This window comes from Oncorhynchus clarkii, chromosome 15 (assembly GCF_045791955.1).
Source record: "Oncorhynchus clarkii lewisi isolate Uvic-CL-2024 chromosome 15, UVic_Ocla_1.0, whole genome shotgun sequence".
NCBI classification, from domain to species: domain Eukaryota; kingdom Metazoa; phylum Chordata; class Actinopteri; order Salmoniformes; family Salmonidae; genus Oncorhynchus; species Oncorhynchus clarkii.
The window spans coordinates 24,587,395-24,614,016 of NC_092161.1; the positions used below are offsets into that span (position 1 = coordinate 24,587,395).

A 26,622-nucleotide genomic window follows, 5' to 3' on the forward strand; every position below is an offset into this window, starting at 1 on the left:
TCTAGATCGTTGGTAATGTGGACACCAAGGAACTTGAAACTCTCGACCCGCTCCATTACAGCCCCGATGTTACTGGGGGCCTGTTCGGCCCGCCTTTTCCTGTAGTCCACGCTCAGCTCCTTTGTCTTGCTCACATTGAGGGAGAGGTTGTTGTCCTGGAAGCCACACTGCCAGTTCCCTGACTTCCTCCCTTTAGGCTGTCTCATCGTTGGCGGTGATCAGGCCTACCACTGTTGTGTCACCAGCAAACTTAATGATGGTGTTGGAGTCGTGTTTGGCCACACAGTCGTGGGTGAACAGGGAGCACAGGAGGGGACTAAGTACACACCCCTGAGGGGCCCAGGTGTTGAGGATCAGCATGGCAGATGTGTTGTTGCCTACCCTGACCACCTGGGGTGGCCTGTCAGGAAGTCCAGAATCCAGTTGCAGAGGGAGGTGTTTAGTCCCAGGGTTCTTAGCTTAGTGATGAGCTTTGTGGGCACTATGGTGTTGAACGCCGAGCTGTAGTCAATGAACAGCGTTCTCACATAGGTGTTCCTTTTGTCCAGGTGGGAAAGGGCAGTGTGGTGCTATTGAGATTGCGTCATCGGTGGATCTGTTGGGGCAGTATGCAAATTGGAGTGGGTCTAAGGTATCCGGGAGGATGCTGTAGACATGAGCCATGACCAGCCATTCAAAGCACTTCATGGCTACCGACGTGAGTGCTACGGTGTGGTAATCATTTAGGCAGGTTACCTTCGCTTCCTTGAGCACAGGGACTATGGTGGTCTGCTTGAATGATGTAGTATCACAGACTCAGTCAGGGAGAGGTTGATAATGTCAGTGAAGACACTTGCCAGTTGGTCCGTGCATGCTTTTTTTTGACCCCGCTTTTTCTACCCAATTTCGTGGTATTCAATTGTTAGTAGTTACTGTCTTGTCTCATCGCTACAACTCCCGCACGGACTCAGGAGAGGCGAAGGTCGAGAGCCATGCGTCCTCCGAAACACAACCCAACCCAACCAAGCCGCACTGCTTCTTAACACAGCGCGCATCCAACTCGGAAGCCAGCCGCACCAATGTGTTGGAGGAAACACCATACACCTAGCGACCTGGTCAGCGTGCACTGCGCACGGCCCGCCACAGGAGTCGCTAGTGCGCGATGAGACAAGGATATCCCTGCCGGCCAAACCCTCCCTAACCCGGACGACACTAGGCCAATTGTGCGCCGCCCCATGGGCCTCCCGGTTGCGGCTGGCTGCAACAGAGCCTGGGCTCAAACCCAGAGTCTCTGGTGGCACAGCTAGCGATGCAGTGCCTTAGACCACTGCGCCACTCGGTAGGCACCTGTCTGCACATGCTTTGAGTATACGTCCTGGTAATCCATCTGGCCCTGTGTCTTTGTGAAGGTTGATCTGTTTATTTAAAGGTCTTGCTCACATCAGCTACCGAAAGCGTTATCACACAGTCATCCAGAAGAGCTGGTGCTCTCGTGCATGCTTCAGTGTTGCTTGCCTCGAAGCGAGCGTAAAAGGCATTTAGCTCGTGTGGTAGGCTCGCGTCACTGGGCAGATCATGTCTGGGTTTCCCTTTGTAGACTGTAATAGTTCTCAAGCCCTGCCACATCCAACGAGTTTCAGAGCCGATGTATTAGTATTCAATCTTAATCCTGTTTGACGCTTTGCTTGTTTGATGGTTTGTCTGAGGTCATAGGGGGATTTCTTATAGGTGTCCAGATTAGTGTCCCGCTCTTTAAGGCAGCAGCTCTAGCCTTTAGCTCGATGCGGATGTTGCCTATGATCCATGGCTTCTGGTTGGGATATGTACATACAGTCACTATGGGGACGACGTCGTTGATGCACTTATTGATGAAGCCGATGACTGAGGTGGTATACTTCTCAATGCCATTTGATGAATCCTGGAATATATTCCAGTCAGAGCTAGCAAAACAGTCCTGTAGCGTAGCATCCACGTCGTCTGACCACGTCCGTATTGAGCGAGTCACTGTTACGTCCAGGTTGTAAGCAGGAATCAGGAGGATAGAATTATGGCCAGATTTTCCAAATGAAGGGTGGGGGAGAGCTTTGCATGCATCTCTGTGTGTGGAGTAAAGGCGGTCTGGAGTTTTTTTTCCTCTGGTTAAACATGTGACATGCTGGTAAAAATTTGTCCCTGGCCACTAGGAGCGCCGCTTCTGGGTGAGTAATTTCTAGTTTGCCTATGGCCTTACAGAGTTGGAGGAGTGCAGTCTTAGTGGTCATCAATTTTGTTTTCCAATGATTGCATGTTAGCAAGTAGAATTGATGGTAGTGGGAGTTTACTCGCTCGGTCAATATTCAGCAGATTTTTTTACCATGTGTATCAACTACATGCCAACATAGATGGAATCGCAGAAAATTAGCTTAAAAAGTGCAATATTTTCTCACAGTTCCATGGGAAAATGTGTATAATTGTTGGAACAATTTGTCTCATCTCCATTGATACATTTGTAGAATTGCAGGAAATTGGCTTAAAAATTCAGAAATGTCTCTACACCGCCAAGATGGAGGCTTCAAACATGATCTCTCAAATCCAGCCCTGCCATGCCCCTTTTTTAAAATATTTTTCTTTTACCCCCCTTTTTGTGATTGCAATCTTGTCTCATCGCTGCAAGTCCCCAACGGGCTCGGGAGAGGCAAAGGTTGAGTCATGCGTCCTCAGAAACATGACCAAACCCCAGGCTGCAGTGACGCCGCAACACTGCAATGCAGTGCCTTAGACTGCTGCTTCACTCGGGAGGCCCCTAAGCCCCTTTTTGATCCAGAAAGAAACCCTGTCATCTCATCAATAGGGAGGAAACAGTCCAATGTATCAAATAGATGACCAAGTACCAATCATTAATACTATTATACTTTCTCTTAGCCTGTTCTATATCTTAAAGCATTTAGCCCATTAACCATTTCTTAAGGTTTGCCTTAAAACTCCCTAGCATAAGGTTGAATTTTAGTTGGTTGGTGCACCATTCCATTCCTCAGCACAAGTGTTAAGGAAATAGCTTTTTCCAGCCATGCTCCTTAAAATAACCAGACAGATAACTCGGGGATGTCGGTGCCCCAAATGCGGCCTTGCTTCCCAATGACCTTCAGAGTAATGAGTTCACCTGTAGTGTTGGTCCAGATCATATCCAACGTCTTACTTGCATGTAGCAATTATTAACAAAGATCAAATCAGAATTCACACCAGTTCTCTTATCTAAAATTGCACTTCCTTTGTGTCCTAGGGTACTTTCCCACCTTCTGAAGGAAGCAAAGTAAGGGTGAAAGTTCTAAATCTTTTAGAAATGTAAGCAATGATTAACCTATGGTGTTATGAAGACGACTGAAGGAAAAACTATAAAAAGTTCAACTGAGACATTGATTTTATTGCCAAATGAAGATTCAAGACTCATGAGGTAGGTGCATGTTAAAGTAATTTCACTGATCTGAATAGTACTATTTTAATACAATTGGAAGGCAATGTTTTTTACATTTTATTGCAAGAACACCAGTTATTTTTTGTTTGATCGCATAGTCAATAACATTTTCCTGAAGATCATGAACTCATGCCAGTTCGCTCTCTGCATTTTCTGACAGGTGTAAAGATGGGAGATGCTGAGGACGACATTGCTGTAGTCGGTATTGGCTGCAATTTCCCAGGAGGTAAAACTTTACATTTATGCATAAAAAAGGGGTTCTGAAAAAATATCCAAATAATCTTGATGTGTTAAATCACTACAGGACATGCAATGTGATGCAGTCACCCCAGCTCACATTTGGCATTGTCTGATTACTTAAAGTGGTTCCCTCTATTTCAATAGAGATTGATTTGACAAAAACAGGCAAAAATCTATTAATTTGAGACATCAAAGTGATAGTATGTAATTACAATGTGTTCATTATTTGTTTTACTGTTTTGGTGTGCATGTTTACAACCAGTGGAGGGTATATGTAAGTAAACGCAGTTTACCCACCTTTATTAATTGCATAACAAGACACAACATGGGGGCAAAACGGGGGAAAAGTGAATGCTGGGAATCTCTTGACTTTGGAACACTAAACACCACCCGGCTGCATCACTGGTGCAATAGTAATTATAACGTGAAATATGAAATAACAATCATGATATTTACTTTCCAACTTTGAATTAAACATTTATGTGTCTGTACAGGAGAGGGGCTTGACAGTTTCTGGAAGGTTCTATTGGAGGGGAAGAACTGTGCAGTGCCAATCCCAACTGAGAGATTTGACTGTTCCCAGTGGTATGACCCTGATGACAACAAAGTGGGGAAATCGCGCACAGCGAAGGCTGCACTTATTGATGGGTATGCATTTTTGCCTTGTTCCTTGCATTCAATAAATAAGAAATAATTTTCCATTAACTAGGCAAGTCAGTTAAGAACAAATTCTTATTTCCAATAACGGCCTACCCCGGCCAAACCCTAACGACGCTGGGCCAATTCTGCGCCGCACTATGGGACTCCCAATCACAGCCGGTTGTGATACAGCCTAGAATCAAACCCGGGTCTCTAGTGACGCCTCTAGCACTGAGATGCAGTGCCTTAGACCACTGCGCCATCTGGGAGCCCTTAAAATAATTAATGCTTAACTGTAGCAAAAATCATTACAAAAAGTGCATTTGTCCCCAGGATCAACATTGAAACACAGTTCTAGCTACTCTTTCAATTTCCCCCAAAACATCAGTTATAAGATAAGGCATTAAAAAGGTCAAATACATTTTTTTAAATGATGGCCTAATTTGTAGAGCAGAATTTGAAAATGCCTGTTTGGATTTGATTAATCAAAATCTCTAATAAAACAGGTTCATGTGCAGCAACCCTACAAGTAAAAATGTTGACATTTGGATATTACATCATATTGAGGCGTATCTATTTATTATGGCAATTGACATACTTGGTATTAAGATAAGGCATCATCCTAGATACCATTTCTTACCCTATAATTAAAGTTTTAATGTCACATGCGCAAGTACAGTGAAATGTCTTTCTTGTAAGCTTCAAACTCAACAACGCAGTAATCAATATCAATGTAGCACTAAAAATAACATAAGGTAGAACGAAAACACACAAGAAAAAAAAAAGAAATAGGTAGAACACGAGAAAGTAAGAAGCCTTATACAGGGGCAGTTCCAATACCATACTTACAATGTGCAGGCATACTGGAGTGATAGAGGTAGATATAGTGTTTTCAGAAAATATTCACACCCCTTGACTTTTTCCACATGTTGTTGTGTTACAGCCTGACTTTAAAATGGATTAAATGTTTTGGCACTGGTCTACACACAATACCCCAATTAAAAATGAAAAGATGAAATGTCTTGAGACAATAAGTATTTTTGTAATGGCAAGCCTAAATAAGTTCATGACTAAAAATGTGATTAATAAGTCACTTAAGTTGCAGTGTTTAACCTGATTTGTGAATGACTACCTCATATCTGTACCCCACACATAAGGTCCCTCAGTCAAGCAGTGAATTTAAAAAAAATATTAAACCACAAAGACCAGGGAAGTTTTCCAATGCCTTGCAAAGAAGGGCACAAAGAAGGACAATGTAAAGATTCCTTTTTTTGCACATAAGAGAAACACAAACACCGTACAATAGAAAATGAGGTCGGGTGAAGATGTGGTAGATGTGTTAAAAAAATGTTTTTTTAAAAGCAGACATTGAATATCCCTTTGAGCATGGTGGTTATTCATTGCACTTTGGATGGTGTATCAATACACACAGTCACTACAAAGATACAGGCATCCGTCCGAACTCAGTTGCCGGACAGGAAGGAAGCCGCTCGGGGAGTTCACCATGAGGCTAATGGTGACTTTCAAACAGTTCCAGAGTTTAATGGTTGTGACAGGAGAAAACTGAGGATGGATCAACAACATTGTAGTTACTCCACAATACTAACCTAATTGACATAGTGAAAAGAAGGACGCCTGTACAGAAAACAAATATTCTTAAACATGCATCCTGTTTGCAACAAGGCACTAAGGTAATACTGCAAACAGCGTGGCTAAGCAATTCACTCTTTGTCCTGAGTACAAAGTGTTGTGTTTGGTGCAAATCCAATACAACACATTACTGAGTACTATCCATATTTTCATACATAGCGGTGGCTGAATCATGTTATGGGTTTGTTTGAAATTGTTAAAGACTGGGGAGTTTTTCAGGATAGAAAATAAACGAAATGGAGCTAAACACAGGCAGAATCCTAGAGGAAAACCTAGTTCAGTTTGCTTTCCACCAGACACTGGGAGATTAATTCACCTTCCAGTAGGACAATAACCTAAAGCACATGGCCAAATCTACACCGGAGTTGCTTACCAAGAAGACAGTGAATGTCCGGAAGTGGCAGAGTTACAGTTTTGACAAAAATCTACTTGAAAATCTATGGAAAAACCTGCAAATGGTTTTCTAGCTATGATCAACAACCAATTTGACAGAGTTAGAAGAATTTTTAAAAGACTAATTGACAAATATTGCACAATCCAGGTGTGGAAAGCTCTTAGAGACTCACACAGAAAGACTCATATCTGTAATCACTGCCAAAGGTGTTTCTACAAAGTAATGACTTTAGGGATCATCATCGTCGGTAATCAGGCCTACCACCGTCGTGTCGTCAGCAAACTTGATGATGGTGTTGCAGTCATGCGTGGCCACGTAGTCCTTGGTGAACAGGGAGTACAGGAGGGGACTAAGCACACACCCCTGTGGGGCCCAGTGTTGAGGGTCAGCGGAGGTGATGTTGCCTACCCTCACCACCTGGGGTTGGCCGATCACAAAGTCCAGGATCCAGTTGCAGAAGGTGTTGTTCAGTCCCAGGGGCCTAAGTTAGGTGACGAGCTTGGAGGGGACAATAGCGTTGAACCCTAAACTGTAGTAACTGAACAGCATTCTCACATAGGTATTCCTTTTATCTACGTGGGTGAAGGCAGTGTGGAGTGCAATTGAGAATGCATCGTCTATCTGTTGGGGTGGTATGCAAATTGGAATGGGTCTAGGATGATGTAGTTGGTGTGTGTCATAACCAGCCATTCAAAGCACTTCATTATTACGGATGTGAGTTTTACCGGGTGGTAGTCATTGTGGCATTAAGCCTTAGAGATCTTGGAAACAGGAATGATGGTAGTAATTTTACAGACTGGGTGAGGTTGAAAATTACCATGAATATGCCAGCTGATCTGCGCATGCTCTGAGAACACGCCCTGGTATATCGTCTGGATCCTTCACGCATGATACAGTGTTTTTATTGTTGAAGCCAGCATAAAATGCATTGAGCTCATCTGGAAGAGAGGCATCATTGAGCAGATCAGGGCTGGGTTTTCGTTTGTAATCCGTAATGGACTGTAGCCCCTGTCACATGCGGCGGGCGTCAGAGCCTGTGTAGTATGATTCCACTTCATTCCTATATTGTCATTTTGCTCGTTTGATGACTCTGCAAAGGTCGTAGCAGGACATCTTGTACTTGTTCCTGTCTTCAGCCATAGCATCAGGGTTGTCAGCGATAGCTCTGTGTCCGGTAGCCCTGTCATTTAGTTTAGCGCAAACCTTGGTGTTAATGCAGGGCTTTTGATTGGGGAAGCAGGGAACCTTCACTGTGGGGACAACGTTGCCGATGCATTTCTTTATGAAACCGGTAACCGAGGTGGTTAGCTCGTTGACGTTATCGGTGGAGTCTCTGAACATATTCCAATCAGCGCTAGCCAAGCAGTCCCGTAGCATAATCTCTGATTCGGGTGGCCATTTCTCATAGGAGCAAGTCACATAAAATGACTTGTTGTTTGAGCTTCTGCTTGTAAACAGGAAGCAGAAGTACGGAGTAATGGTCTTATTTGCCGAATGGCGGACAAGAGAGGGCCTTGTATGCTTGCTTGTGGGTAGAGTAACAGTGGTCTAGGACTTTATCGGCCCTAGTGGCAAAGGAGAGGTGTGGATGGAAGTTGGGCATCACATGTCTTAATGATACGGAATAATAATGGAAGAAATGCAGCCTTCGGGTGTAAGTTTTCCCGCTTGTTTTAGCCTCGTACAGTTCGCTAAGTGCCAGCTTGTTATATTTGTTGTCCTGAGGTGGAATGTATACAACAGTCATGATAACAGCTGAGAACTCCATAATTTCTGCAGTGGCAGTGGCTGACTCAATGCTTCCAGCGCCTCAGGGTATTTATGTGTGTCTCGGGGTTTGGGTTGTGTTATGTTAGCATAAAGACACATTTCCATTCTCTGTAAATTCATAGACAATAAAATACATCTTATCTTATATGCTTACTAAGGGACCTTGACTTAATACATCTTTGGTTAGGAAATTATATTATCAGAAGTAGGTAGCAGTGGCTAGTCCCAAATTGGTTAGCAATCTGTCACCAGAGACTTAAATCAAACTAACTTTACATTTCCAATAATTTTCGCAGGTTCAATCTGTTTGATCACAAGTTCTTTGGCATCACTGAAACAGAAGTGGAACAAATGGATCCCCAGCAAAAATACCTTCTTCAGTGTACATACAGGGCTCTAGAAAATGCTGGGATACCAATGGAGAAGGCCAGTGGGACCAGGACAGGGGTGTTTTTGGGTAAGGTGAACAATATTCTGTTCTCTTATACAACTGGCATTTAGTCATTTTAAAAGTAAATCACACTCTTATAAGAAAGGGTTCCAAAAGGTTTATTTGGCTGTCCACATAGGAGAACCCTTTTTGGTTCCAGGTAGAACTCTTTTCTCCTATGGGGATAGCCAAATAATGTCACGGGGTGCGTACTGGCTGCAGAGAGCGAAAACTGATTTACAACGGTGTCGTTTAATAAACATAAAAACCACCGTAAACAGAACAATCAATGAATGGGTCAAACAAAACCCGGTATCCACCAGCATAACGTACACAAGCACTACAAGAAACAATTCCGGACAAGGACATTGGGCGAAACAGAGGGTTAAATACACAACATGTAATTGACGGAATTGAAATCAGGTGTTAGGGAAGACAAGACAAAAGAAATGGAAAATAAAAGGTGGATTGGCGATGGCTAGAAGGCCGGTGACGTCGACCGCCGCCCGAACCAGGAGAGAGACCGACTTCGGCGGAAGTCGTGACAAATAATCCTTTTAGGTTCTAGCATATTTTGTTTTATAAGAGTGTAGTTACAATAATTGTAATGTTTAGTATTGCTACTATGAACCACGGTCATTATATGCTCAATAATAACATTTGGAAGTAATATGTAAATCATTAATTATCATGGCAACTATAGTAATAGTAATTACACCAACACTACCAATCAAAAGCTTGGGGTCACTTAGAAATGTCCTTGTTTTTGAAAGAAAAGCACATTTTTTGTCCATTAAAATAGCATCAAATTGATTAGAAATACAGTTTAGACATTGTTAATGTTGTAAATGACTATTGTAGCTGGAAACGGCATGTTTTTTTATGGAATATCTACATAGTCGTAAATGCTCGTCAGTAAACTCGTCAGTCTATTCTTGTTCTGAGAAATGAAGGCTATTCCATGCGAGAAATTGCCAAGAGACTGAAGATCTAGTACAACGCTGTGTACTACTCCCTTCGCAGAACAGCGCCAACTGGCTCCAACCAGAATAGAAAGAGGAGTGGGAGGCACCGGTGCACAACTGAGCCAGAGGACATGTACATTAGAGTGTCTAGTTTGAGAAACAGACGCCTCACAAGTCCTCAACTGGCAGCTTCATTAAATAGTACCCGCAAAACACCTGTCTCAATGTCAGCAGTGAAGAGGTGCTGGCCTTCTAGGCAGAGTTCCTTTGTCCAGTGTCTGTGTTATTTTGCCCACCTTAATATTTTATTTTGATTAGCCAGTCTGAGATATAGCTTTGTCTTTGCAACTCTGCCTAGAAGGGCAGCATCCCGGAGTCGCCTCTTCACTGTTGATATTGAGACTGGTGTTTTGCGGGTACTATTTAATGAAGCTGCCAGTTGAGGACTTGTGAGGCGTCTGTTTCTCAAACTAGACACTCCAATGTACTTGTCCTCTTACTCAGTTGTGCACCGGTGCCTCCCACTCCTCTTTCTATTCTGGTTGGAGCCAGTTGGCGCTGTTCTGCGAAGGGAGTAGTACACAGCGTTGTACTAGATCTTCAGTCTCTTGGCAATTTCTCGCATGGAATAGCCTTCATTTCTCAGAACAAGAATAGATTGACGAGTTTCAGAAGAAAGTACTTTGTTTCTGGCCATTTTGAGCCTGTAATCGAACCCACAAACGCTGATTCTCCAGATACTCAACTAGTCTAAAGAAGGACAGTTTTATTGCTTCTTTAATCAAATCAACAGTTTTCAGGTAACATGTATCAGTTTTCAGGTAACAGCATAATGATCAATTAGCCTTTTAAAATGATAAACTTGGATTAGCTAACACAACGTGCCATTGGAACACAGGATGGATGGTTGCTGATGATGGGCCTCTGTACGCCTATATAGATATTTCATAAAAAATCTGCCGTTTCCAGCTACAATAGTCATTTACAATATTAACAATGTCGACGCTGTATTTCTGATCAATGTTATGTTATTTTAATGGATTTTTTATTTTATTTTTTTAAACAAGGACATTTCTAAGTGACCCCAAACTTTTGAATGGTAGTGTGTATTTTCATACTTTTAAGACAGAACAATAATATTTTTATTTAACTGTTTGTTGTACACAAAAAAACAATCATGCAAACACCAAAAGTCAACACTGCATTATGGGACATGCACAAGCATTAACATAATTTTAATTTTATGTTTCCATTTAGAAAAATATTCAAATGTAATGTTATTCTTTTCAACAAACTGTAACAAAGTATGTCTATTTTCATTGAAGGGCTAATGAACAGAGATTATGAACAATCTGCCGGAAGTGTCAACCCAAATATAATCAACCACTGCACCGGCACTGGACTAGCTATGAGTTTAGCCTCCAACCGAGTCTCCTACGTCTTCAACTTCACTGGACCCTCAATGTCCATTGATAGTGCCTGCTCTTCATCCCTTGTTGCACTTCATTTTGCTTGTCAAGCCATAAGACAAGGTTGGTAAAGTGTCATATTTACATTGCACGTGCATGGAACCTTTTCTCAATAAAATTATACCTGACATAATTCAACACTAAAAGAACATGGTCTGTATCTCATTACAAATTATAAACCGGGGAGTTTGGGTCCTGGATGCGCTGACTGTCTGAAACAGCATTTCAGCCGTGCGTAAATCAGACAATATACCACGGGTATGAGTAAAAAATAATTATTTACTGTTCTTTTTATGTTAGTGGCAATAAGCCACTTTGGATTTTTTTAAATATATGGCCAATATACCACGGCTAAGGGCTATATTCAGGCACTCTGCGTTGCGTCGTGCATTTGAACAGCCCTTAGCCGTGCTATATTGGCCATATACCACACCCCCTCATGCCTTATTGCTTAAATATACCATAACCTCTTGGGCCTTGTTGCTTAAATATAATCTCGGGTATTTTATATGCTTTAATTTATCAGGTGATTGCGAGATGGCCCTTTGTGGTGGTGTCAGCTGTATCATACAACCACGAGTCTTTGTCGCTCTCAGCAAAGCAAAGATGATTTCCCCTGAAGGCACAAGCAAACCTTTCTCCAGCAGAGCGGATGGCTATGGCAGAGGAGAGGGTTGCGGGGTTATTCTGCTGAAGCCACTGAAACAAGTAAATATCTTATGTTTTACTGTCACAAAATCGCTGTCAATGTTTCTGACAGGCTACACATGATATTTCACACTGATTATGTATTAATTACCCAGGCTCTCAAAGAAAATGACCATGTATGGGGCATCATAAGAAAAACTGCTGTAAACCAAGATGGCCGCACAGTCACTCCAATCACCAAGCCATCCATGGTCCAGCAAGAGGAGCTGCTCCGCAGAATCTATTCACAGTCTGACCTGTCAACTGTCCAGTACATAGAGGCTCATGGGACTGGAACTCCAGTGGGGGATCCCATAGAAGCAAGCAGCATCTCCAAAGTCATTGCCAAAGCCAGACCTCCAGGTTCAGAAACACTCCGCATCGGCTCTGTGAAAGGCAACATTGGACACACAGAATCTGCAGCTGGAGTGGCAGGTCTAATCAAGGTACTCCTAATGATGAAGCATGAAATCATTGTCCCTTCACTGTTCTACTCTGAGGACAGTGCCAGTATAGACGCTAAAGCCTTAAATGTAAAGGTTCCCACTGAAGCAGAAAAGTGGGGAGATTCTGTTGAAAGGGTTGCAGGAATAAATAACTTTGGTTTTGGAGGAACAAATGCACATGTTATTGTCAAGCAACACAAGCAGTCACAGGTTTCTAGAAAGAGTGGTAGAAAATCACACAAGTATTTTGTCCTCTCTGCGAGTTCTGAAAAGTCTATCAGTATGATGATGGAGGACACAATTAAACAGATAGACAAAGACAACAAAGTTGATTTAGAAGCTCTTGCATACACATCTGCTTGCAGGAGAAGTCACTTAAAACACAAATACAAGAAGGCTTTCAGAACTTCCTCTCTGGTTGATCTAAAAGATCAACTCAAGTCTGCCCTGAGTAAAACTCCCTACCCCTCATACTCAGATCCAAGGTTAGTATTTGTCTTTTGTGGTAATGGTGTGACCTACCAAGGTATGTGCAAGGAGCTCCTGAAACATGAGCCTGTGTTCAGAGAGAAGATCAGGGAGGTGGAGATGCTTTTCCAAATGTTCAATAACATGAGCATCTTAGAGAGACTTGAGAGTGAGTCTGAGAGTAAGGACTTTTCAAACCCAGATGTTGTCCAGCCCCTCCTCTTTGCCATTCAGGTTGGCATTGCCAGTCTCTTCAAGCACTGGGGCATCAAACCCGATGCCATTCTTGGCCACTCTGTTGGAGAGGTTGCTGCTGCCCACTGCTCTGGTCTGTTGTCCCTTGAGGATGCAGTGAAGGTGATCTATTTCCGCAGTACTCTGCAGAGTAAGGTAACAGGAGGGAAAATGCTTGTGGTCAGTAACATGGCCGTGTCAGAGGTCTTGAACCTCCTTCCCCCCTACTTAAATAAGGTTTGCCTGGCTGCCTCCAACAGTCCACAGTCCTGCACCCTTGCAGGTGATGCTGATGCTATAGACAGTCTCCATCAAAAGCTAAGCAGTTCAGTCAAGAGTAAGAATCTGTTCCTCCATGTTCTGGATGTCCCTGCTGCATACCACAGCCAAATGATGGATCCCATCCTCTCTCAAATAGAGGACAGTATTGGTTCTTTACAGGTGAATCATGTTGAGACAGAATTGTTCTCCACAGTGACAGGGAAGGAGGTAGAACAGCCAGACTTCAGCACAGGCAAATACTGGGCCAGGAACATTCGAGAGCCTGTTTCATTTGAACAGGCAGTGAGATCAGCAACCAAAGACAAAAAGAATGTGGTCTTTGTAGAGATAGGCCCTAGAAAGGCTCTACAAAGGAACATCCAGGAGACTCTGGGAAATGACACCATAGTTATGTCCTCAGTGCAGCCAGAAAAAGATCATGAGACAATGTTGACCACTGTATCCAAACTGTTTGAGTCTGGGGTTCAGATCGACTGGGATCAATTCTACAGAGGCTGTGAGGCATTACCAACACATTTCCCTGTGTATCAGTTTGATTCCACTCAGAGAGATGTTATCATTCCTGCATCAAAAATAAATACAGCAGGTACTCATCCTGTGCTAACTCAGACAGGAAGTGAGGGCAATAGCTTTAGCTGTGATTTGTTTTCTGACTCAGTATCTTACTTGCATGAGCATAAACACAATGGTGTTGCCATTGTCCCTGGTGCTTTCTATACTGAGTTGGGTTTGTCTGCTTTCATGTTAAGTGCCAAACCAAAAGTGCCACTCAACACACTGCAAATCAGCATCAGCTTTCAAAGTCCATTTGTTTTCACCAAAAATGCACCAGAGATGAAAGTGCAACTTGAACCAGCAGAAGATGAGACGCATATTAAGATACATTCTTCCTCTTCAACATATGCATCAGGCACAATAGTGTGCAAGCAAGAAAGACTAGTCGAAGAGCAGAACATTTCGCTAAGCTCTATCCACAAAAGGTGCAAGTCAGTGGTGAGCTCTGAGGAGTTTTACAACATAGGTCATGGCGGGTTTCAGTATGGCACTGTTTTCCAGAACAAGGGTGATGTACACTATGGTGAAGAGCTTAAGGAGGCTTTTTCAGTTGTCACAGTTCCAGAGGAATTGCTGTCTCAGTTGCATGACTACTGTATTCACCCTGTAGTTCTAGACTTCCTGATGCAACTCGCTCCTGTTACAGTAGCACACGGATTCTCTTCCAGGCCTGGGTTTCCTGCCAAAATAGGCAGCTTGACAGTCTTTGAACCTCTGCAACCGGAAATGATTGTTTATGTGAGAGCAATTGATGTTGGAGTTGATCACTTTGAAGTATGTGGTTGCTTCACAGACAAAGAGGGAAGAATATTGGTTGAGCTTAAGCATGTGATGATCAAGTACCTTGGGAGCCATTCTCGTGTTGTTGAGGAATACTTCTTCCACAATGACTTCAGGGTTGTCTCTGAGGACATCAAGTCCTCTCAGGCACGAAAGGCCTTGGTCTTTTCTGACCAGGTAGGAGTTTCCAAAGCCATGCAGCCACACTTGAGCTCAATGTCTAAATACATTCCCTTTGCACATGCTAAGGAGTTCTTAAACCATGGATTTCCCACACTTCTGGCAAACCTTAATATCTCAGATATCAAGAAAAACTTTGAAGAGGTCTTGTTTATGTGGGGTGAGGAAGAACTCACTTCAGTCAAAACCGAGACTGTTCTGGAGAATATAGTAAACTGCTGTGAGATTTTCCGTCAACTAGTCCTGGAACTAAGGGCGAGTAATTTTCCAAACTCCATCAGAGTAATTACTTACCGATCGGCAGAGAACACAGTAGACCGCATCAGCCCAGGCTTTGCCCTCTCAGGCATGACTAGAGCATGTGCTGCAGAAATGGCAGATCTTTCCTTCCAGCTGATTGACATCAGCTCTGTCTCTACAGAGGACATCAGAGCTCTGTCTGAGGTCTTAAAGTCATACCCTTGCAGCAAATACCAGGAGTTGGTTGTGAAAGATGGGCTGATTTTTAAATCTGATATTGTGCATACTCCCATGGAAAGCATTGAGAGCTCTGGGGGAAGTATGTCTTCTTCAATGTCCGAGGCATGTATCTTTCAGACGGCTGACCCCTACAGAATGACTAGCTTGTCTGCCATTAGCTGTGAGGTCAAGAAAAAGGACATCCAGCAGAAATCAGTTGAGATTCAGCTCAGTAAGATATCTGTTCATTCCTCAGACTACTTTCCTGTCAGTGTCTCTGATCTGCACTTTGGCAAGACAATTTACTGGAACAAACACACATCCCAGAACCATCAGCTTTTGGCCCTTGACTTCAGTGGCACTGTCACAGCTGTCGGGAAAGATGTGAGCAAACTGAAAGTGGGAGACCATGTTGTCTCATGCTACCCTGTTCTTGCATCCTCTGCGATCATGGTTCCTGAAGAAGCATGCTACAAAACAAAGAGGCTCCCTTTTCTAAAGGAGGCTCCATGTGTGTCCTACTTTGTGCTGGCATGGGAAATACTGTACAAAGCGTTAACTAGAGTCAAAGAACAGAGAAGGTTGGGGATCATCTCCTCTGTTCCTGATTCTGGTCTGCTAAAGGTTTTAGCCCAAACAGCAAACAAATCAGGATGGAATGTCATTGTAGGGACACAGTGCAATGGGCTGTTTGTAAATGCTGATAAAATGGATGCATTTGTCCTCCTTCCGCCATTTGACGAATCTCTGTTGGCAAAAGCAGGCAATTTCCCTGGTGTTAGACACATTGTCATTGTCTGTGAATCCCAGTCCCAATGCTTGCTGGCACAGAGTGTTTTCCAAAATGTGAAGGATAGTGTTCGAATGCAAACTCTTCAAATGTCCAGCATCATACAAAGGGGATCACTCATTGCCCAGAAGCCACACATTTATCGTTGGCTCAAGTCCATGCATTTGGACAGAAAGTCATTTGTTCTAGAGCACTCTACCTTTCAAAGGTTGACATCAGGAAGCATCGACTTCTTGCCTGTTGAGGAGTCTGAATCGTATTTTAGCTCAAAGACCGTGCCTGTTGTGGCACTAGGTAAAGATGATTCCAGAGGCACACTGTCCAAAATTCCTTTGTTGCCTAAACCAAATCAGCTTTTCCAAAAGAATTCTATGTACATTGTCACAGGTGGCCTCACTGGGCTGGGATTTGAAACTGTGAAATTCATTTCTCAGAAAGGTGGAGAGTACATTGTCATACTCTCCAGAAGTAGCCCCACACCTGACATACAGCAGGAGATCTGCAATCTGGAGAAGCAATACGGTGCCCATATCATATGTATGGGATGTGATGTCTCGGTCTCTGAGCATGTGCTCAGAGCGATTGGTCTCATTGGCAAGAAGTTTCCCTCTTGTCCAATCAGAGGAGTGTTCCACAGTGCAGTTGTCCTGCACGATGGCCTGATTGAATCCCTTGACAAGTCTCTGTATGAGAAAGTCCTGAAGCCCAAAGTGAATGGGGCTTTGAATCTACACCATGCCACGAAACACTGCAAATTGGATTACTTTGTGTGCTACTCCTCTGTTGCAGCGTTCATTGGCAATGTCTCACAAACAAACTATGCAGCAGCCAATTCATTCCTGGACATATTCTGTCATTATAGACGGAATATTGGACTAGCTGGGCAATCCATCAACTGGGGGCCTTTGAACCTTGGTCTCTTGTTGAACAAGGATCATTTCCAAAGATTTCTTGAGGCAAAGGGATTGATGGTGATGGATGTTACAGAGATTCGCGAAAGTCTGGAACAATGCCTCCAGCTAAACAAACCTCAACAGGCTATATGCAAGTTCAACTTCAAAAACATGAAGTACAATGTCATGTCTCAAAATGCCTCATTGACCATGCGTATGACTGCATTAGTGGAAGAGGCAATGCAAAAAGACAAATTGAAAGAGTCCCGGTCTGGACATAATGCTGCTTCCTCCTCCCCAAGTGGTTATATCAGATCTGTACTCAGTGAAACAATCGGTGTTGACAAGAATGAGTTGAATGACGATTCTCCTCTCTCTGCCTTAGGCATTGACTCAATGTTAGCCATGACTTTGCAGAACCTCATCTTTCAGGAGAGGGGTGTGAACGTGCCACTGGTTCAATTGCTGGACCCAAACAGCACACTGTCAACATTGATTTCAAACCTGATGGAAGGCACTGAGGGTGAATCGCAGAATGATGACCAGAAAGAGGGCATGATAGATGACATGTTCACAAGACTATAGAGATTTCAAAAGCTGAATATTGAAAATAAAGATGTAGATATCAGATTTTCCCATTATATTTGCATGTTTGATCAGATAACATTTAGAAACATTACACATATCATGAAAACAATACTAGCACAAGACTGCAATTACCTTTGGCATGACCTGGTCCTCACATAACATTGTAACAAAGGTAAATATGTTGTTAATTATCACTAAATTGAATAATATTTGTTGAAGATGTTATGCAATGTTTTGCTAGTATTACAAAATATATTTTTCTTTCAATTTTAGAATGTGTTTTTTTACATTTATAAGTTTGGATCTTGTTGTATTCTTATATTAATCTTAAACAAATGTGCTAATGTGTACTGTATTTCATTGTATTATTGTAAAATGTCAAATAAAATTGTATTTCCAATGAACCAGTCACTTGAATCTTAATTCATTTTTAAAAATTGTATTATTATTTTTATTATATTCATCCCCTGGAAATTCTATTTTTTTGTGTGCTCAATTTCCTGCTTTTGGATCAAACACTATTCAAAATTGTATATCTGGGAGGAGGCACAATCATGTAATAACAATGTTATAGGCCTGACCTTTGTCATACTGTAGATATCTTTAAGTAGTCTGACAGAATGTTTCACATAAATCATCTGAAGTTTTTTGATAAAGTGGCAATCTGGGATTGGTAGGCCACATCAACTGTTTGCCTTTTAAAAAATTGCTATTGATTCTTAAAGAATACTTATAAATGCCTCATGAGCTTCGTTCAATTGTCTTACCAAATCAGAACCCCAAATATATGCTTGTTTTACTAAATTATTAGTAAACAATGCAAGCAAACACTATAGCTTCAAAACATTGTTAAAACAATAATTTGTATGAATTTGAGGGTGGCCAGCACCATCCCTTAGCTGTTTACCAACAAGTGACGGGGTTGAAACAAAAACCGTTCTTTGGGAATTGTTTTTAAATCCCAGATTGCCCCTTTAAACGAAAGAAATGTGTTAATTGTGTTATTTAGTGTGCCTATAATGTGTATGAGAGGCCTATATTGAAACTACATCCATGTAGCCCCATAGTTTAAGAGACGACTGACTGACTATGTGTTATACTTTCATGTATCTTATTATATAATAACGTATTATTTAGTGGAATCTATTATAGATGACCTTTGGGTTTCTATTCAGTGATGGAAAGCACTTGTTATCCACAAGCAAACTATGCTTGCCCCAATGAATAGATTGCCAAATCACGTTGCTGGAAATAATTATTGGGCCTGCAAACTCCATTTCACCGTCATAATTGAATCACATACTTTGTAGCCATGAATGAGTTACTCTTCTCATTAATATTCCTGTTCAGAATGACCCTACCATCTTCCATGGCATTTGGCTGGGCTGAGAACAGACGCATCAAGATGCGCTGGCGCCGTGAGTATATTCTCCTTGATTTCTATTAGCGGCTGATGTCTTATGATAAAGCGTATATAGTAAAATATTATATATAACTGACATAACCTCTGAAACAGGGACATCTCTTGACTAAAGGCCTACTCATAGAAATGACAAATTTGTCCTTGTCCCGAAAGGTTTGAGAAACAAAACATAGCATGTTCTTTTGCATATTCAAATAGTGAAACCGGATAAATTAATATACATAATTTATTAATTATGAGTGTCTAATCAATGTAATAAATCAGTGTATGAAGATTTAAGACTACATGCTATGTAGGCCAATATGTGTCCACTTTAGCTAGTTGTGATGAGGATGATAATGATAATGATGATGATAATAATAATTATGATTATGGTTAGTCCGACTCTAGTCTATCTAGGAATAGCCAACTTCAGCATGGTCATATGAATGTTATAATGAACTGGGAAATATTTTTTTCGATTTAAACAATTATTATTTTCTATGTAAAACTGGGTATCGTGTGAATTTCCCACCCTCAGGGACACTTTTATGAGCTCCCAAGAGTGGTCGCTCTAGGCTGATTTCACAGTGCTTTCATAGGCTAGTGCGTCAGAAAATGCTAATGTCCGAATGTATTATGAATTCAAGCCTCTGGTAAAAATGAACTTTTCGTCGGGAATAAAGTTTGAATAGGCTAAAATCAGCTATTGGAAACCAAAACTGAAGTCGCGTCTTGTTGGGAGTGTAATTCATCCTTATGTCAAACAAGACATCAAACTAATAAGTTTTGCCTCTTTTCTCCCTCTCCAAAATGCCGGTATTTAATATGGCTGGGTGTCGGACAGACTGCGTTGAGAAGCCATTCTCCATTGGATTTCAGAAATTCGGCCGTTTCGTGGGAAGGCATCCTTGGTGGTTCTTTATCTGCCCCCTGGTCATCTCTACAGCGCTCGGGACTGGGTTTTATTTTCTTGAGGACATGGAGGCCAACAACATCGAGGACCAATTTACACCAGTAAACGGACCCGCAAAACTTGAGAGGAAATTTGTAGAAGAGAACTTTCCGCTGAATAACTCGGTGTATTCAAACCAGAGACTGTACACCATGGGGGAATTTGCATCCTTCATAGCGGTCTCAAGAGATCCCAACATCTTCACCAATGGAGCCATCAAAGAAATATTAAGTTTAGACAAGAAGGTCCGGGAAATAAAACTTTCGAGAGGTCATGAACAGCTTACATATGAAGGACTTTGCGCCAGAAAATCCAATAAATGTATTCCCAATAAAATATTAGATATCATGAATCATTATGGTAGCAACATTGACCAGACTGAACTCACCTTTCCATTTTTCCGTTTTGGATTCACAACAATATTTCTAGGATATTCTGTCGGTGGAGTTAATGTAAGCTCAACAGTCATAAAGAGTGCTAAAGCAATACGACTTTTTTATTGTCTGAAAGAAGGTAACCGCTCTACAACAGATCTGTGGTTAAACGAATTCCTCAAGGTTTTCCCCTCCAACCAGTCACTGAATTTCATCACGGTAAGTAGACCTAGGCCATATAGCAATGTAGCCAAACATGGATTTAACACATATTGTAGAATGTATTTATTTATTGGCGGAATGTTGACTCTTTTTGGTCCTCCTATATCTACCTCCTAATTAGTATGTCTTCGTTTTTATAGAAATAAAATGTCTAACATGAGATTGTGCACCATTTGTAAGATATGCATCCCCATCGCATAGTCTTTCACACAGATTAACACATGGGACAAACTTTACACATCAACGAACAAAAACGCATTTGTTTTGTGGAATCTTTCCTCTTGAGTTAAAATGATCCTGCACCAGAATTACTCCACCGTATGATGACGAGTACCTCCAAAACTGACACAGATTAGTCTGCTTGTGGCTCGTTTAGAGGGGTGTGCTGAGAGAATTCTGTGGGCCATGAAGCATGACTAATCGCACACTGAATAGCTGTTATCTTTGTCTTTGAACTGCTTGCACACAAGCAGTCTCTATTGCATGATTGTGGCTCATTCAGCACGGCCAAGTCTTACATAAATCAATAGCCATTGTTCTTCCTTCACTTGGATGAGTCTCTTGGCAGCAGGCCAGAGATGAGAGAAGATGGTAGGGAGATCCGCCAGTTCACTTGCTGGAGAGAGCAAGCTAGTGCAGTGTCTATTGACCAGTAGTGTATACTGTTATTGAGTGCATTGCTTTTCAGAGGCTTACTGTACTATACTGTATTGTATGTGTATGGAAGAGTAATCCTATGGCACAGGTTTATGTCTTTGGTCAAGTGTGTGTGTGTGTGTGTGTGTGTGTGTGTGTGTGTGTGTGTGTGTGTGTGTGTGTGTGTGTGTGTGTGTGTGATTCTGTGTCTGGGTGTGTGCGTGCGCGTTTGGATGGGAAGGTTGACAGCATAAATGATGACATGCCCTAATTTTGCATTTCATCTTCCCAGGTTACACATTCTACATCACTGTCTAGGCAGGTGGAATTCGAGGCCAACACCAGGGACGTTATCCCCTTGTTTTCCATCACATATGTTATCGCCATAGTCTTTTCCATTGTGTCTTGCTTAAGGTATGTATGTGATATATACATACAACACACAGCGCAACTATTATGGCGTTCATCACCTTTGGGATTCTTTGGTTCACATAGGCCCTAGGTCTGACCGGTATGTTGTTGTTTTTCAACAGGTTTGATTGTGTGAGGAACAAGGTATGGGTGGCCACCTTTGGAGTATTATCTGCAGGGCTTGCAGTGCTGTCTGCCTTCGGGATGATGCTGCATATTGGAGTGCCTTTCGTAATGACTGTGGCTAACTCCCCCTTCTTGATATTGGGTAAGGAGCTATGGATACTTTTCATATTGTTCATATCACATGACTGGGAATACAGATATGCATCTGTTGGTCACAGATGCCTTAAAAAAAAGAGGTAGTAACGTGGATCAGAAAACAAGTCGGTATCTGGTGTGACCACCATTTGCCTCATGCAGCGCGACACATCTCCTTCGCATAGAGTTGATCAGGCTGTTGATTGTGGCCTGTGGAATGTTGTCCCACTCATCAATGGCTGTGTGAAGTCGCTGGATATTGGCGGGAACTGGAACACGCTGTTGTACACATCGATCCAGAGCATCCCTAACATGCTTAATGGGTAACATGTCTGGTAAGGAAGCAGGCCATGGAAAAACTGGGACATTTCTAGCTTCCAGGAATTGTGCATAGATCCTTGCGTCATGGGGCCGTGCATTATCATGCTGAAACATGAGGTAATGGCGTCGAATGAATGGCACGACAATGAGCCTCAGGATCTCATCACGGTATCGCTGTGCATTCAAATTGCCACTGATAAAATGCAATTGTTTGTTGTTCTTAGCTTATGCCTGCCCATACCATAACCCCACTGCCACCGTTCGCCACTCTGTTCACAACGTTGACATCAGAAAACGCTCGCCCACACGACACCAGTCTGCCATCTGCCCAGTTCAGTTACAGGTACAGAAACCGGGATTCATCCGTGAAGAGCACACTTCTCCAGCGTGCCAGTGGCCATCGAATGTGAGCATTTGCCCACTGAAGTCAGTTGTGATGCCAAACTGCAATCAGGTCAAGACCCTGGTGAGGACGACGAGCATGCATATGAGCTTCCCTGAGACGGTTTCTGACAGTTTGTGCAGAAATGATTTGGTTGTGCAAACCCACAATTTCTTCAGCTAGCTGGGTGGCTGGTCACAGATGATCCCGCAGGTAAAGAAGCCGGATGTCCTGGGCTGGCGTGGTAACACGTGGTCTGTGGTTGTGAGGCAAGGAGTGAGGACGTACTGCCAAATTTTCTAAAACGACATGGGCGGTGGCTTAAGTAAAAAAAAAATACATTTAATTCCGTGGCAACAGCTCTGGTGGACATTCCTGCAATCAGCATGCCAATTACACGAGACATCTGTGGCATTGTGTTGTGTGACAAAACTGCACATTTTAGAGTGGCCTTTTATTGCCCCCAGCACAAGGTGCATCTGTGTATTGATCATGCTGTTTAATCAGCTTGTTGATATGCCACACGTGTCAGGTGGATGGATTATCTTGGCAAAGGAGAAATGCTCACTAACAGGGATGTAAACAAATGTGCGCACCAAATTTTTGAGAAATAAGCTTTAAGTGCATATGGAACATTTCTGTGATATTTTATTTCAGCTCATGAAACATGGGACCCACACTTTATATGTTGCATTTCTATTTTTATTCAGTATATATTATATTTTGTATACGTTATATTTCCTCTGCAGGTATTGGTGTTGATGACATGTTCATCCTCATATCCTGCTGGCAGCAGACCAACGTTCACGCCCGGGTGGAAGACCGCTTAGCAGATACATACAAGGAGGCGGCCATTTCCATTACCATCACCACCCTGACGGATGTGTTAGCGTTCTACATCGGGCTCATGACTCCATTCCGCTCTGTGCAATCCTTCTGCCTGTACACCAGCACGGCCATCTTGTTTTGCTTTCTTTACAGCATCACCTTCTTTGGGGCGTTCCTCGTACTGAATGGGAGGCGTGAGAACAGCAACAAGCACTGGCTGACGTGCAAGGAGGTCCCAGAGGATTGCCCCGTGGGTCGCTCAAAATGGTACGACCTGTGCTGTGTGGGAGGAGCTTACGACCGCCATACTGGAGCAGAGGAAGTACAGCCCATGAATCACTTTTTTAAGAAGCACTACGGCCCTTTTCTGGTAAAGCCCTGGACCAAGGTGTGCGTGATCCTGCTCTATTCAGTGTATTTGTCCATCAGCATTTATGGATGCTTCCAGATACAGGAGGGTATTGACCTTCGCAATTTAGCTGCTGATGATTCATATGTGAATAGGTATTATGATGATGAAAAAGCCTACTTTTATGAGTATGGGCCAAATATCATGGTAATCATAAGGGGTGAATTTGCATACTGGGAGGAAAAGAATATGTTGGATCTTGAATCTTGTGTAGAGGACTTCAAAAACCTGTCCTTTATTGAGAAAGATATCTTTACATCCTGGCTGAAATCGTATAAATATTATGGGTACCATACAAATCTGAATTTGAGTGTTGAAAATGTTTTCAAGACAAACCTAAGTTCGTTTCTGAGATCCTACTCTGACTTCAAGCAAGATGTAAATTTCACAAATAATTCCATCCGTGCCTCACGCTTCTTCATCCAGACTGTCAATATCACTACTGCCATTGATGAAATGAACATGTTAAACAATCTGCGAGATACTGCTAGGAGATGCTCTGTCCCTCTACTGGTATACCACCCTGTCTTTATATACCATGATCAGTACGCTGTCATAGTGAGTAACACCGTTCAGAATATCTCCGTCACCACAGCAGTCATGTTATTGATCTCCCTCCTACTGATTCCAAACCCTCTCTGTTGTCTGTGGGTGACGTTCTCCATCGCTTCTGTCATTGTGGGCGTTACTGGTTTCATGGCATTGTGGGATGTTAATTTAGACACCATATCCATGATCATTCTTGTTGTCTGCATTGGATTCTCCGTGGACTTCTCCGCACACATTTCCTATGCCTTTGTTTCCAATAAGAAGCCAACTGCAAATGAGAAAGCCGTGGAAGCGCTGTTCCATTTGGGCTATCCCATACTTCAGGGTGCTTTGTCAACCATACTGGGCGTGATAGTGCTGTCTGCTTCCAAGAACTACATCTTCAGAACCTTCTTCAAGATCATGTTCCTTGTCATCTTTTTTGGACTGTTCCATGGCATAACTTTTATCCCTGTCTTCTTGACATTCTTTGACTTTTTCAGCAGCAACTCAGGCAATGTCAGCCCTCAGGAGAAAAGGGCGCTGGAAAACGAAGCCATGACCAACTGCCAGCTCAAAAACATCCAAGAGAAAGCCATTGATCACGACAAGCAAATCTATGACAATCACACCTTCCTGCCAGACAATCAACAATTATTCCCACCACAGGCCTGTCCCTCAGTCTGGACATTGACTGTCAACACCCATCCCACCCAAAGTGGTCAGATGTGCATGGCAAGCACAGTTCCCATGTTCAGAGTTGATAGTCAAACATATGAAGTTCAGATGTACACAGCTAGTAATGACGCTGTCACGGTCAATTGCAACCAAAATTTGGGGGCTGGTGAACATCATTGTGTGATTGGAAATAACCAACCACCAGTTTCGCAGGAGTGTAATGCCCCGTTTATCAATTGCTCTGATTCTGCAGATCCTGTTCCTTGAACACTCCACTGTGTGATAAAGCATGTGTTGTTGTTTCATGCAGCGTATCTTACAAATTAGGTTTATGTCAATCGTAAAGCCCTAATCACAATGTTGTATGGTTTAAACCTTTTTGACTGGATTTTTGTTGATGACACTCAAACATATAAGCTTCAAGTGGCCATCATGTAAAATATATCCATACAATAGCTTAACTGTTAAAGTTCTACAAAACACATTATTTAACTTCGCAGCAAGGCATCAGTGTTGATGGGTTACTATATATGTGGCATTGTTGATGGATTACTATGTATGTGGCATTGTTGATGGGTTTTAAAACCACCATATTCATGTTTTGTATTTGATGAATCCCAAGCTTTACTGATACATTAGAATAGTGTTCATGATCTGTACAATTTGAGATTGTGTACTATTACCAATATATTTGTATAAAATGAAATTGATTTAACTTTCTGCTCTCGATGTCTTTAAAGGATATAGAGTGTTAAAATAACTACAATAGCACTTCCTAGAAACATTATCAGTTCTGTTGGGTTTGCAATTGATAATTAATATTTTAATCTATTAATTATTGATACTGTTAAAACACATACCATACTATGTATTGAAACCTAATAAAACAGCATTTACTAATTTTCACATGTATTCCATTTATAATTTTAAAATAAATGATGTTGTCCTTGCTTACCCTTGGTTTAGGTAGTTGATTTCTACAGGTGATGTTTGTAAACCACAAGGTGGCAATGTGAATACACGAAGTGAAGAAAACGTGTGCTGATATCTAATTGTTTGATATTTGTTTTGTTCACCATGTCATTTATTACCTAGGAGTTTATATTCTGACCTCATAATACTCAATGGCTTCGGTAACACCTCTTGTAAACAACATTTGTGGAGTACTATACTATGCATTTGAAATAAAAATCATCTCACTTGCATTCAGACTATTTCCAATAAACCATGTCCTTTACCTCTGCACTTTTTTTTGTCTCAAATGACAAAATGTGAGTACTTCCTTTAATGTTCTACTTATTCTGTGGGTTTTGCATACTTGCTAACGCCTCTGTTTGGAAGAATGACAATGTCACAGAACTTTTAATCATTTATGCAGCAAGGTTTACAGCTAAAGACTGAAAGCAGCTGCAAAATGAGCTTAATGGTCTAAAATTAAAAGAAAACAGGAGCAGACTGAAAATGTGCCTTTATTCTTGGTAATATAGTATAATATAGTTGACAAAACCTCAGGCTTTGATTATGTCACTGGATAATTCAATGAGCTTTTCGTATCAATGGAGTAGGGGTATTTTTGCAACTTAGACTTTAAGCCACACTCAACAAAACTCTAAACCTCCATTTCACAAAATGTTAACATGCAATGTTAACAAACAGAAATTGTTGCTAATTTTAAAAAAAATAAAAAACGGAAATATCACATTTACATAAGTATTCAGACCCTTTACTCAGTACTATATTGAAGCACTTTTGGTAGCTATTACAAACTTGGCACCCCTGTATTTGGGGAGTGAACCTTTGCCCCAATCTGAGGTCCTGAGCGCTCTGGAGCAGGTTTTCATCAAGGATCTCTCTGTACTTTGCTCC

General features: G+C 42.0%; 2 protein-coding genes across 2 annotated transcripts; both read left to right on the forward strand.

Annotated features, from left to right (window-relative positions):
* The first annotated feature begins 3,598 nt into the window (after window positions 1-3,598).
* Window positions 3,599-17,346, forward strand: LOC139366828 (phthioceranic/hydroxyphthioceranic acid synthase-like). The gene is made up of 6 exons (XM_071104523.1): window positions 3,599-3,656; window positions 4,165-4,318; window positions 8,420-8,580; window positions 10,844-11,050; window positions 11,514-11,695; window positions 11,791-17,346. The coding sequence occupies exons 1-6, from the start codon at window positions 3,599-3,601 to the stop codon at window positions 17,344-17,346; spliced, it is 6,318 nt and encodes a 2,105-aa protein (XP_070960624.1).
* Window positions 17,347-18,711: 1,365 nt separating this feature from the next.
* On the forward strand, window positions 18,712-25,517 carry LOC139366749 (patched domain-containing protein 3-like). Its single transcript, XM_071104448.1, has 5 exons — window positions 18,712-18,767; window positions 19,599-20,299; window positions 21,231-21,352; window positions 21,472-21,617; window positions 23,063-25,517. The coding sequence occupies exons 1-5, from the start codon at window positions 18,719-18,721 to the stop codon at window positions 25,021-25,023; spliced, it is 2,979 nt and encodes a 992-aa protein (XP_070960549.1). The 5' UTR covers window positions 18,712-18,718; the 3' UTR covers window positions 25,024-25,517.
* Window positions 25,518-26,622: the final 1,105 nt, after the last annotated feature.